The sequence below is a fragment of the Rhinolophus ferrumequinum genome, chromosome 16 (assembly GCF_004115265.2).
Source record: "Rhinolophus ferrumequinum isolate MPI-CBG mRhiFer1 chromosome 16, mRhiFer1_v1.p, whole genome shotgun sequence".
Taxonomy (NCBI): Eukaryota; Metazoa; Chordata; class Mammalia; order Chiroptera; family Rhinolophidae; genus Rhinolophus; species Rhinolophus ferrumequinum.
Window position 1 is genome coordinate 41,689,985 of NC_046299.1, and position 14,642 is coordinate 41,704,626.

A 14,642-nucleotide genomic window follows, 5' to 3' on the forward strand; every position below is an offset into this window, starting at 1 on the left:
ATAGCCTTTGTTACCATATTCCCCACCCTCTTAAGCCTGTCCCTTAGAGGATTTGCTGGAATTTCAGAAGGCTTCCAGATAGAGCTACCAAAATACACAGTACCACACAGTGACCAAAAGCGAATCAGAATCGGAAATCAGGAGCTTGTTCTGCTGTTCCTCCCTAACTCCCCAGTGGCAGGCTGCAGCAGTTGTACATCTGAAATTTTTTTAAAAACTTATGGAGAAAATAAAAGTCTCTGTAATCTAGAGAAGTATTAAAAACATTTTATTTTGGCTATGAAGAATACATTTCAGCCTAATATGTTTTGTTGGACCATGGGTCCCCGTTGAGAACGAAGGGCTCTATGCTCCTTCAGTTTGGTTACTTTGAGAAGAGAGGTGCTGAAATGGCTTTAGAGCAAATGTCCCTCCAAATTATAATGCCTGCTTTGGAAAACCCTCCTCTTACTGCTCTACCCACCAACATCATACCTGCAATTCAAAGGCATACCAGGAATTAATCTTAACGTGTATTTCTCTTGTGACTCAACACGTTCTCCACTGTTTTATAGTCATGTGTATATGAGACTTAGCTTTCCTAATGGCATGAGTTCCTTGAAGGCAGATCCTGAATTTTATATCTTTATGTCCCTTCCCCTTCCCTTTCCTTCCTCCACTTCTCAGTGTTATCCGGTATCTTAGTAACTCTTTATTTAATGCTTATTAAGCAAATGCTTAACTGCTCAAATGCCTGCATTTATGAATAAAGGGAGGACTGAGCGCATGAAGTGAAAGGAGGCTGCTGGCATCTCCAAGGACATTTATTGCCATTTCAGGAGGTCCCGTAGCAAATATACTTCTTGAGTTCTGTCCCTTGAGGAATCATTACACTGCAGTAGAAATTTCACAAACTTAAGAGACCCAGATTTGAATCTTGTCTCTTCCATTCATTCATCTTTGGAAATCCACTACCTTCCCTGAGACTCAATATCCTTGTCTTTAAAATGAGGATAATGACATCTACGTCGCAGGGTGGTTGTGTGGGTTAGTTGAGAGGGTGCATGTTAGGAGCTTGATATCGTATGTGTTCAATGCATGTGAATCCCTGCCTTATGTAGGCTCAGCTCTGCAAATACATGTATACCCATGGCTGAAAGAGGACCCAGAGGATAGCCATTTAAAAATCTGTGTCTTCAAATAACTTATAATCAATCCTATTTTTAAACCATCATTCTGAAAACTAAAGTTATTTAAGACTTCTTGAATCAAGGGAAGTTGTTTGTACTGCTGAGGACGCCGTAACTTCACATTCACCGGTAAAGCAATGACTGTCCTACATTTGTGGGTTATATGAGCCTTTTGCCCATCACGAGCTATAAAACGCTGCACAGTCAGGGCTCTGCCTACCTCTTGGGTTCGGTTGCTTGCCATTCCTTCTCACTGTGCTCCTATAACAGTTCTGGCAAAAAGCTAAGTGCCTTCCTAACTCAGGCTTTCCCTCTTGTATTCCTCTCCCCTGAAATACATCTCCCTCTCACTTTTTACCTGATTATTTCCTTCTCATAGTTCATGTCAGCAACATGAGACTCCACAGAAAAATCGTCCCTGTCCCTCTGGTCTAAATTAGATCTCCTTGTATGTTTGTCCTATAGCACTCTTCATTTTTACCCCATATATTTTCAAAATTCATAATTACATATGCACATATGTATCTGTGTATGAGTGCGTGCATGCGTATGTTACCGTCACTCAATTGTCTCCCAGCAATTCTAAGTACTACAAGCACAAGAACTGTGCCTGTCAGCCATCATTATACCCTCATCTCCTTCCACAGCACCTGACACATAATGGTCTCCCCAATAATACACATATGTAGTGATTGGATAAGGCCACGGTTGATTTACGGTTCCTACCTGCTTTCCTGCCACTCTGTTGCTGGTTTGACTAGAAATCTCTTCTTGAAATATCATCATAAATCGAATTTATCAGAAGTTTTCCGGAAGGAAACTATTCTATTCTTATATGAACTGAATGTGTTTTTGCTGCTATGAAAGATTTAATGTTTTGAGATGATGTTTTAGCCATTACTTATTATTTTGAAAATTTGCCATATTCCCGATTGCACATTGTCAGTGCAATTCATTTTTGGAACTGAGGAGACTATGAGTTCTAAAAATTAAAGACTAGGCCTAATACTCCCTTTTTATGTGTAATTAATCAAATGGCATGCTCTTTCTCAGGAGCTACCAAATCATTTCAGTCCAGTCCTCACATCTTAACGGTATCAGAAGTAAGATGCCAAGCATTTTGTATGAAGACTAATACCACAGATGGGTCTAGGCAACTCAGAAATGATGTAAATCAGGTGTCTGGATACTAGTTTATAAAAGTAAGACATATTATTCATAGACTAACGAATGCTGATACATACATGTTTAAATAAGATATGTACAAGTGGAAACTTTTCACAAAATTGGTAATACCCTAAATAAGTCATCTGCTCTTAGAAAGTCAGATTTATTACAATACCAGTTACCACTGTCTTATCAGAATACAGACGGTGCCCAATACGTCAAATTCCTCTGCTTTTCCTCAGCTATTTTTTCTAAATTAAAACCTTTGTAAAGATATTCTTTCTGCTCAAAGAAATTTTTGTTTGTGCGTTTTTTATTTCACAGCCCTTAGCCAGCATACCAGTTCTCTCTAAAGTACTCAGCAGGAGCATCATCTTAAAGGATTTTTTCCTTTATTTGTTTATCTACTTATTTACCAATCAAATATGTTTATAGGTCTTAAACACACTAAATGCTGCTCTGAGCTCTTAAAGAGCTACACTCATGTTTCTTTTCAGTTCATTTCATCCAAAAATAAAATATTATGTATCACACAAAGTTGTAATTTCAACAGATTATAATGTTTTTCACAACATGATTATGTCATGACATTTAGCAATTTAGCCCTGCAATGGATTATGTTTACTTCAACTCACCATTAGTCTAGAATTAGGATTCCATTTTCGTCTTTCTAAAAATGACAGTTATTGTGGTTCTCTTATTGAAAAAGTAACATTTGTTCATTTTAGAAACATATAACAATATAAATAAGCAAATAGAAGAAAAATTAACCATAATATCATCCGGTTTAGCTTTGCTCTCTGCAAACAATGAAGATTCTTGTCTTCTGATCATATGCATAAATCTGAAACTATATAAGATTTAAGTGAAGTAAAAATAATGTTCCAAAATTATTTTGACGTGAATTGGAATTTTATTTGTATTTAATTTCTCGGTATTTCCTCCTCTACAAAGGAGAATAGAGCTGTAAGAATACTAGACCTAAGTTGCCGAATCTCACATTAAACTGCCTTGAGTGTCCTCAGTAAAATTTCTGGAGCACTTTATAATAATAGGCCTACTTTCATGGAAATCAAGAAAGTAGGTCAAGATACCCTCTCGTGAGCCCCTAAACCCTGTCTAACAATGTGAGGACTGTCTGTCCTCCTTCCATGTACAGTAGACTTACTTTCAGTAAGTGGGCCTTAACGTCCACGATTTCCAGCGGGGCTGCTCAGCAAGGGCTTTCTATTCACAGTGGGAAAAGTGGTCAATACAGCAGCCCCGACCTATTATCTCCCTCTCTGCAGCCCCTCAAAATGCACCCAGTGCTCCTGTAGAACACATAACCCCTGAAAGCCTGAAAAATCACAAATCTGACTTCAGCCACCACCCACGTGGCTTCTTAACCCTCACCACCACCTTGCTCCCGGAGCCCTTTGTCTGTATCTGCCCAGTAAGGAAGGACAGAGACCACAACTAAATGGCCCTAAGCTCATGAGAACGCCCCCCAAAATGGAAAATTAAATATGGAGTGTGTATGTTTTAATAGGTGCCAACATCCGATGATAGCTTTGTTTTGTCCGTGATCTTATGAGGGGCAGACTAACAACAAGAACAGAAGAAACGGGGGAATTTCCAGTGGTTTGGGAAGAGTCATTGCAATGGAATCAAAATCTTTATACTTCCAAAGCCCTTGAAGAATGCCCATGTTTAGGTTTTGTAAAGAGGAGACTACTTCTGAGGCTGAATAGAAGGGCTCTTAATTATAATTGTCATTGTTGTTGCCCATTTTAAAAATAAAGCCATCACCCCCAATTATGATATAAACCAGTAGTAGTACTCTGTATTACACTTAACTTAAAATTGTCCAAGAGGATATCTGAAACGAGAACAAGCTTTATTAAAATTGAAGTTGCCCACGTTCAAACCTCAGCAGTAGCCTTCAGTAGGACTAAACTAGTTATAGGAACAAAATATGCATCAATTTTAAAATCTATGTACTATTTTCCTCATAAAATTTCTGAGGCAAAGAAAATCATGACATCTTCCTAAATGAATTGGTTCCATTATTGAAACCCTAAGTACTGCCAACATGACATTCCATCAACCGGAAAAGCCCTTCTGTCTTCTCTCCACTCTTGTAAAACCACCAGCTACTTCAACGGCCAGTAAATAAATCACTTACAAGAAATTTTCCTTGTCTAACAAGCCTACCGTACTGATTGTATCTTTATTCTGCAGCTTTTCTGCACTCCTGAATTTAGTTTGTGGGAAAATTATTTGGTTGTCAGAGAGTTGTTTTGTCCTGTTCTCATGTATCTGTATATGTTTTTATATTCCTTCAAGAACACCATCTTAGCACCTAGTACAATAAATGATTGTTAAATGCATAAGTGAACTTAAGCGCTGATGACTACAGGAATTTTAATGGTCTCTGAGAGGGTAAAATGCATTATGGGTATTATTTATGTAAGGCTTTAATTTATTTCATTCTATAGAAGACAATGGTATTTATTTCTCTTCTATGGAAGAGTTTGGTTTCTCACTTTATGACCAAAAATAATTTAGACTTTTTCTACTCTTCTGTTTTCTTTTAATCCTGTTTTGGTTTCAAAGGATTTCTACTCATGCAAGAGTGTCTTTGAACCATGTCCCTGTGTAGTCTGAGCTTTTCTACCTTTTGTTCTAAGCAAAATTATCCCAGTGCACATTCACAGATCACCTGGGATTTACCTACCTAATTTTGAAAAAGAAAAAAAATATATTTCAACCCTTTCTCCACTGTCAGGAATCCTTGACTCTAAAAATACATGTAGCTGTATTGTCCACAGGCAAGCCCAGTTTGGTTTTTGAATGCAGAGAATAACAACTATGCTGATGGATCCTGGGATGGGGAATCTTTCTCTAAGCCTCAGGCTTCCTTATTTGCCCAGTAGGAGCAAGAAGCGGTCTACCAGGCTCTTGTGGGGAGTGAATAAGGTAACGCACGCAATGCCGATGCCTGATGCAATAAATGGGAGCGCTCACCAGATGCTGGGACTTATTTTTGTGATCGATTATGATTTGTTGTGACCTTAGCTAAGTAATCTAGCCTAACTGTGCGGCAGTGTTCTCATCAAATGGTGATACAAATGTTAACTAACCCATAGGCTCATTGTGAGGACTACCTGAGAAAATGCATGCAAAGCGGGCTGGGAGCATCGTCCGTCCTCGGTAATTGATACCTGTTCCACCTCCGTTATCGCCTTTGCCCACAGGTTCATCATTGTCCTCCTTACTATTACGAACAGGCTGTCAGAAAATGGCACAGCCAGTTTATTAAGAGGCTATTCTAGGTGGATTAAAACAGGTGTGTGGGACAGGAGCCTCAATCAGGGAAATAAGAAAGCAAAGGAATACTGCAGGACGCCACCGGGGCTGGCAGCAGTCCGGATGGTAAGGAGGACTTCTTTTATTCCTAAGGATTACTAACTTTCATTCTAACAAGCGTACACCACTAAGTCAGTTGTGCACCAGCTACCTACTTTGAGGTCAGACAAACTGAAGATAAAATATAACCCTCCTTCCTAAACAACTATGAGTAGGAGGCTTTCGTTCAGCGAAAAGAAACAAAATTAGTCATTTTATATTAACAATCTGTATGGCCTTAATAGTAGTATTTCAATGTGACTTTCAAAGAAAGTTTATTTTTGGGTAACTATATAACAAAAGTATTTTATTAAAAAAAAGCAAAACAAAATTGGTTTTCTTTAAAAAAAAAAAAAAAAAAAAAAAAAAGATTTATATACCCCAGGATTAACTCTCCTGATACCAGTACTTCAGAGGAACCTTGAGAGTTGTGAGAGACATGCACAGGGGAGGATTATCCTTGATGTAAAAGTGAATTTTCCATTGTTGGAAAAGAAGTTAAATGATTCAGCTTTGTCCTGATGTTTGCATAATCACGCCACTTCCATGAGAAAGAGAAATGCATGAAATTTAGAAGTAGGAATAGATTTATACTTGCTCATGGGAGCTCCCCACACTAATTTGCACTTTGTTTTTCTACCAGTCAAGTATATGAAGTGACTAAATATTAGAACCTCAGTTTTCCTTTCTAAATGCCTCAGTTGAACATAGTGATGGAGAAAGCATGGACATCATTCAAAGGTTCAGTTTCCTGGGACTCCCATTCTAAATGCAGATATAATTATATAATTATAATTAATCCCAAGTCCATTATGAAATAAATGAAAATATGGCTTTTTCTTCAGTGTGAAGCATAGTACTAATTCAAGATAACCTAAGACCTTCCAAAAACCATGACTAAGCTCACAAAAACAGTCATTTGCTGTTAACAGTCAATGTGTGTTTCCCAGAAGGATGCAAATTTAAGTCACCCTTTTGCATTTAGCTCAAGTCTCAGGAGATAAAATGCAAACACACAACCACATGTGAAGATGATGAATACTTCAAAGTTCTGGATACACACTGCAGGCAGAGCTGATAAATCCAATGTACAGTGGAAAGTGTTACGGAATAACTAAAAAGCCAAGAAGAGATTTCAGGAAATATGGACCACAAATGTGAACAAAATGAAAAATAGTCTGTCTGTTGGGAGAATCTTCAGTGCCCAAGTTGGCCATATGGAAATCACAGGGTCTTCTTCCAAATCCCTCCATTTCATCCTTTCTGAGATCCAAAAAGATCAGCAGGAGAAGAGCGCTTTTACTTCTCAGCTTTCTCACTGGCATTTGAATAAACAATTTTAGTGGAGGACACTACATGTTATCAAATACTCCAGAATTACATTAAAAAGGTTCTACACTACTCAAAACTTGTTCAAGATCAGACTTCTTACGGTTTCCATCAAGTCTAGGTTTTCCATTTCGGCTATTGAACCTTTTAAATACAATTGAATAAGCAAAACAGATTTCATTGAGTTTTTTACAAAATCGGTTTAAATTTGAAATCAATTTAGGATAGAATCTTTTCTGATTCCTAATTTATCTTTTTTGTTTTCATAGAAGACTCCTGGACATTTTCTAATACATGATGTTCCAAATGAAATACAGTAAAGATGTAACATTTAGGAAGAATTTTTCACATGGAGGCAAGGAACATGGGGAGGAAAAGAGATCAGGAAGAGTAGAAAAGAAAGTGTGTATCTGTCTTCTGGGAGTATGTCAGAAAAAGGCACACTTAGCTCTTCCTCTCTCAATTTTTCATCTCCTTACCTCTCCCCGTGTCTAGCTCCTTCTTTTCTCTAACAGACTCAGCTCAAATGTCTTCTCCCCAGCGCGGTCTCTCTGACCACCCTTATAGAGGGATGGAGAACCAGGGGGAAGAGAACCTTCCCAGGTTCTCTCTATAAGCCATACCATTTAGGCCTTCAGAGTTCTGATAACTCATTTGCTTACTTGCTTATTATTCCTTATTGACTTGTTTATTCTTTACTTTCTGAGTCCCCTAACTGAAATGTGAATTCTTTCAGGGCAGGATTTTACCTGTTTTATTCACCTCGGTATTCTTAGCACTCAAACCCTAACACATGCTAGATGTTCCAGATATTTTTGTTGAGTGAAGAATGATAAGACTCTGTCTTTCCTCCAGAGAACCAGCTCAAGTTTCCCAACATGCACGTCTCTCAGGATGTCCGTTACCTACACAGCCTGTGCACTCCTCTCTCTTACCCATTTTTCCTGCTTCAGCTCATATGCCGTGAAGTCCCTTCTCCCCACCCTTTTCTCCCCCTACTCATAGTACTTCTGATCACATCCTTTCTCCTCTAAGTTGTTGGAGTCTTAGTACCCCTCCTCTCACAATTACCAACTAAGAGATCCTAAGTAAAATCCTAAGTGAAAAAAGAAAACAGCTCTGGGCCTCAGTTTTCTCATCTAAAAATGGGTGAGACAAAATAATTGCAGCTTCTATCAGGATCAAATGGGGTAATCTATAAAAAACACTTGAAAGAGCCTGAACGTAAGTAAATGCTAAACATTCATAATTATTCTTATTCCCATACATTTGAGTAGTTAATCAAAATGATGCCTTTTATTTTACAGTCTCAAGTGTGTTTGTTTTCTGTTTGCTCTGCCTGTTCTTGCAGTGTCTAGCATAGAATCATGCTTACTAATTAGGCAATTCAACATATATTAGGTTGGTACAAAAGTAATTCTGGTTTACAAGGTTTACTTTTGCACCAACCTAATAGTTGTCTGATTGAACTTAAAAGAAAGGGAGAAAGAAAGACAATGAAGCAAGGTGACCAAATAGGTCACATATTTTATTAACTTAATTATATTTACCTTGTAGTCTTGAAATTCCAATGAAGAAAGCTCAGTGTTTAAAATTATGTGCTTTTGCCAATAAATGTAACTTAGATTTCTACTTATTCTCAGATACTGTCTACTTTCAAATGTGTCACAATCTTGGTCATTTTTTCTATCCGCTGAGGAATATTTTAATCAGTATTTGCAAGAAAACAAGTAAATATTGTGTTCTGCTTGGCTCTACATAGATGGTTATTCACAGATCCACTGGATTATTGCCCAGAAAATAGAAAATAAAATCAAGAAAAAATAAAGCAAAGTGATACTAATTTCTACCTTACAGTAATATAAGTGAATTTGCAGGTGAAATCAATAAACACTGGGTGAAATGGAACAAATTCCACTAGGACACATTTATTGCACTTAGTAAGGGGTGTGTTGTTGGCTTACTCTCTCTATCCTATAGAATTCCAACAAGTTAAATGTCTCCAACTGGCAAGTTATCAGTGTTGATGTAATGTTGCCTGTCCCCAGACAGCTGAGTTCAGCAGCTCTAGTCCCATATTCCTTTCCAAAGGATAACTAAAGAAACATTCTTTGGACAAGTGTAATATGTTTGCTATGTTGCAAGAAATTTGGTTCACATTTCTTCTATAGTTCTGTTTATTGTTCCATGATTTCTGTAGCTTTGATTTATTTGGGACCAGGTGCCAATTATAGTAAAAAGAATAATGTTTAAACTAGCCCAGAGTAGGCTCACGGAGGTCCATGGATCTGATGTTCCAAAAAAGAAATTTTCACCTCATGTGTGTACAGAATTTAGTCAACCATTCAGGTATTATTTGACTGATGGATATTCAATACGGGAGTGGTTTTCATTCTTCTTCTTGACTTGTAAATAGATAATGTATTCAACTGATACACAGAGTGACTCTTTGACAAGTACTTTTTTAAAAAATGAGATCTTATATACATAACTCTGTAGACTTATTTTTCTAACAACATATCATAGGCATCCCTGTTAGTCAATAGCTAAAATCTAGCTCATTATTTTTTATACCAGCAAAATATTCTATAGTATGGGTATATTACAATTTTCAACCAGTCTACTGATTTACATAGACTGTAAATCAAGTTGCTTTCATGTTTATTTTCCTCTAACAAGATGGAAATTAACATTGTGTACATATGTCTTTACATATGGGTATTTTTGGTTCTGTAGGGTAGATTCCAAAATGAAATACCAATAGATAAAAAAATGCATATCTTTATTAATATAGATCTCCATACAGATCTATATATTATCATTTTCCTATATAAACATATAGATACTGCTTTATGGTTTTTTTAAATTCCATCAGCCTTGATTTACTCATGGAAACTTTTTTTTAACACTCAGAAGCAACAAAAAAGTTATGCCATGCCTTACCCAGAAAATATCAACCCAGAAATGAAATATGTCCTAAATCAAACCCTTTTTAATTATTACCATGTTGTATCAGAGATAATTTTCTATATTTTTAGATTTTCGTCTTCTGATTTTTTTTCTCAAATTTATGACAGAATGAGAGTTTTGTCCACCACAAAAATTACCATATTTTCAGATTCAATTGTAACATCAGTAGAACAAAGCATTACTAATCACAGTTCTATTTAGATCATATGCAAAGACTCATTTTCCCCTGAAATTTTATAAGCCAAAATCTATCAATTTTTTCTTTGCTTATTTTCAGATATTAGTCTAGATATTGAACCAGCAAGATTTTTGTGAATTACTGCTATAATATACAATACACATCATGGGCCTTTTCTGAGATAAAGGTGAGATTTTTTTTTTAATGCTTTTTGGCCCTGAACCAATGGTTTATTGGCCAGTTCCTCAAGTAAAGTTGTTTGACTTGTACAGACAGAAAATATGTCCAGTTGACATAGAATATTTTTTAAAAATAAAAAAAAGAGAAACCCTAGGATCTAAAAAAGGCCATTCCTTTTTTATTCATTGATCATCAACGTGTGTTATTTCATTTTATTCATAACCTTTGAGATAAGTATTTACAGATGAGGAAACTGAGGCTCAGAGAGGTTAAGTAACTTACTCTATACCTCACTGCAAATAAGTAGGAAAGCTCAGATTTTACTCCATTATCTGTCTGATTTTGAGGCCACACTCCACATGTGAATATGTTCCCAGTTCCCTATCTCACGCGATGATTTGACCATCACCCATTTTTGCCCCAACTTTTTTTTCTTCTCTTGATTGTAAGTTACACATTAGTCTGAATCAGCCATCAGTGATGATACAGACTTGAAGGTCAAATTCCATTGACTTCAACATGTCTATACAACTGGAGTGGAATTTTGACTTACTGTGCGCGAAGGACTCTGGTCTACTCTTGGAGAAAGAACAGGGATATTTCAGGGCCTGCTGATGTAGTCACTCTGTTGAGGTTGACATTTCTTTCAGAAACCCTGATAGTTGGTAGTTAGACTACCTTCTGTGGAACATTTTCCAGCCTCCGACTTCATCCCCCTATTACTGAAGGTATTTTTCTACCCTAGAATATTGAAGCTACTCAGTAAAAACTAAATCAATTTCATATGACCTGTTCTGGGCACACGTTTCTCCCATTTTGTTTCTTTAACCCTAAAGCTCAGTTTGGAAGCTAATGCCATTTTTCTTTGAGATTTTCAAAAGACACACTGGAAAGTACCTCAACTCTCCCCTGCTTAATAAACTGTTTATGGGGGGAGGAGGCTGGGAGTGGGCCGTAGCGTTCCAATCCTCACTGTATTAGTTTAAGATTCTACTTGAATAATTTTTTCATTGGTAATTCCAGAAATTTTTCAACAGTGGAAAATTTAAGCAAGATTCACATCATTTTAAGAGACAACACACTTACCCCCTTGCACTGTCATGAAATACACAGCCTTTTGTAGTTGGATGTGTAAAACTGTAGAGAGGGTTTCTTTTTTTGTTTGTTTGTTTGTTTTTTTCTTAATATGGTGGCTAAACATAATTCCCTCCTGTGTGTAATTCTTGAATTGGCTAATACTATTTTCTTCTTTCTCATAGCATTAGGTAGTTTTTAAAGTATTCACATATATGAAAACACAGCCTCACTTTTTAAAAAATTTTAATACAGGAAAAGGCCTACCCTGGAGAAGTTTGGGATGCCAGTCTACTGGGAGTGGAGGAATGGAGGTGGAGTCTCTGTAAATGACAAGAGAATCTTTTTCTCATTTCTTCTTTCGCCATTCGAGTCTTTGGGGGAGGAAGTAAAGCATCATGCAAAGCCTGTAGTTCTTGCACGTTGAGGTTCAGTCTGAACCACTACCTGCTGGTCCCTCCACCAGCGTCGCACCGCAACCTGTCCTTCACGAGTCGGTCTGACCATTAACCAAGCTCCCAAGCGACCAACCCCAGACACCTGAAACTGATGCCATACCAGGGTGCCAGGGGCTGAAAGGAAGCGAAGTAGCTGAAACCACAGACATGTTGCAAGGGGTTTCTCGCCCTTCATCTCAGCCCGATGCACGCAAGCTCTTGCTAAAGTCGCTGATGCCCAACGAGGGTCATCCTCATACCTGCATACACGCAGAGGCACCGTGCACATCCACACGCCTCCACAGAAAGTAGCGCACATGCGACTCCCCCATTTGGAGCACTTTCTGCAGATCAGGCAAGTGCGTCCCTTCTTTTTCTCATTCTCCCAGTCGGCAAACCTGGGGGCCGGTGACCCGTGGCTGTGACTCGAGCCTTCCCAGTGTTGCCCTGGGACCCTGGGGTACTCCGGCATGCCCAAGGGACGCGCAAGCATCTCGAGCTCCTTCGAAGCTCCGGGCAAAGACAAAGGGGGTCCGCATCCTTGTAAAGAGTCAGCAGGCTGCGGGGAGAAGGGTTCTTGGGCTGCCCGTGAGTGCCGTAAAGAACAGTACCCGGGGACTCCTCGCTCCCTCCCGTTCCCAGGGTGCCCTCACCATTTGTAGCCTCTGCCGCGCTTGAACTTGAGGGTGAGCGCAGTCTCCAAAAAGAGCAAGAGGTTGAGCAGCGCGAGCAACCAGTACCTCGGCTCCTTCGTCACCACGGTCACTCTCCAGACCCCAACCAAGGAGTGCAGCACGAATAGCAGCCGGGTGGTCAGGGCATTCAACAGGACCAGTCCCTCCATGCCGGTCCGCGCACTCTGCCCTCCGCTCCTCACCCGCCACCGGCAGATCCCTCCAGGAGCACCCGAGCCCGCCTGTGGGCGGGAACGTGACAGCTCTGAGACCTGCTACTGCTGTGGTCCTTCCTCACCCTCCCACGCGTTTAGAACAGGAGAAAGCGGCTCGCCCCTCCCCCAAACTTCCTGAGAACTCTTCAAAGAGGGGAGAGAAAATCTAAGCCCAGCTTTGCTAGACTGCAGGGCTTTCCCGGAGGTCGGGGCTCACCGCCCCGGCTCCTGGGCCTTATTCTCCAGTGCTGCCCACCTTCCCCGGGAGGCAGTCTCCATCCCTGCCCTCTATCCCCATTCCATGCCCAGGCTTCTACGGGTTTCCCAAGAACTTCCTCACCCCAAGCGATTGGAAAGAGGAGGGAGGTGAACTGAGGGTCCAGATGCTGCCAGAAAGGGAAGGAGGACCTATCTGTGGCATCGCCTTGCTTTTCCACTGAAGTACTTTAATTCACTCACACTTCTTGCAGGAACAGGCTCTCATGGTGACTAATCGGGGACGGAGGAGGGCCAAAGAATCTGCAGTCCAAGCAGTTTTAGAAATGCAGAGCATGCACACTTTTGAAGCATTAAAACTTCCTAAAACTAAAGGAAATCAGACGCGTTGGGCTTTCTGAGCGCTCCCTGCATCTCCTTTAGCGAAATGGTAGCCCTGGTGACTTCTACACTTTGGGCACAGTAATTAAAGCAAAGAGATAGTCTTTATTGTCACCCTCACCCTCACTCCCCCACCCCCTCCACTTTTTTTGTTTTCTGAAAGCATACAGGGTTGCAAGACAAGAAAGCAGACGGGAAATTGACGGGGGAGATAAAAGATAGAGGAAGGAGTTATATTAGGAGGAGAAATTCATGGAGCTGGAAACTGCACCTTGAGGTCAATGACCAATAAACTACACTCTGGTCTTTCCAGGATCCAAGGCAAAGAGGAAACTGGAGTCAGGGTCTCCCAAAATACCTCCATGATTTTTGTTTCCTTGTTTGATCTCCTACCACCTGGACCACTATTTACTTAACATTTTCCTTTTAATAAACTCAATTTTTTCACTGAAAGGGAACTTTATATCACTTATAAATGGAAAATCAGTATAGTAGGCTACAGATGGAAGGTAGTTACAAAAATAAATAAAATGGAGGTACTGAAATTTCGCTAGATATTAATTATTGCTTTTCAAGGCTCTGTGCCTCAGTATCCCTCCTCTTGGGGAGATAAAGAGAACTACGCATATTGCTACCTCGCAGGAATGCTCTCTTTATCACATTAGTAAATTGAAAGAAAAATGCAGAGGGGATATCTTTCTTGGTTAGGTTTATTCAACTTAAAATCATACCATACCTTTCTCAGAATTATGTTGAAAACTCTGAATCATATGATTAATGACTTCTTAGGAAAAAAATTAAATTAAATTTAAAAATCCAGCTGCTTAGAAGAAGCTCAGTTATTACTGGTACTGTGAGTAGGGAGAAATTTTTCTGTTTCCTGGATTTCTTACAGAAACCCAGCAGTGAGTTCTTAATAGTGCTTTTTTAGATGGAGGAATGTTTGTTCATTTTTGTGTTGTGGACAATATTCATGTTTTGTCTGTGTTCAGATGTGATTGCAGAGTGGTCCTCTTTTTTTCTCGATCCATCACACTCACAGAGTAGTCTTCCTAGATCTTAATGTTTTATGAAATTTTGGTGTTCAATGGGAGAATACCGAGGCCTGGTTGGTGGTACCAGACCAGTTGCCTGATATGGGGGCTGCTTTTCTCCTTCTCAGCACCCTAGGAGGGCTCTGTAGGAGAAGGGTTAAACCAAAAAAGGAGGGAGGTCTGTCTGACATCTTCCACACATCTTTGTTGTTCACTGTTTCAAAGGTT

At 39.3% G+C, this 14,642-nt stretch overlaps 1 protein-coding gene across 2 annotated transcripts in view; it reads right to left on the minus strand.

Moving 5' to 3' along the window:
* TMEM26 (transmembrane protein 26) overlaps positions 1–12,860 on the minus strand; it is a 36,936-nt gene extending 24,076 nt beyond the window's left edge. Inside the window, exon 1 of one of the 2 annotated variants that reach the window (XM_033129755.1) lies at positions 12,635–12,860. In XM_033129755.1, coding sequence (XP_032985646.1) covers positions 12,635–12,738 — 104 coding nt within the window. In that variant the 5' untranslated portion in view covers positions 12,739–12,860. Of the gene's footprint in view, positions 1–12,547 lie in introns of both variants that reach the window. The other variant, XM_033129754.1, reaches the window with a different exon arrangement.
* Between the last annotated feature and the right edge of the window lie 1,782 nt (positions 12,861–14,642).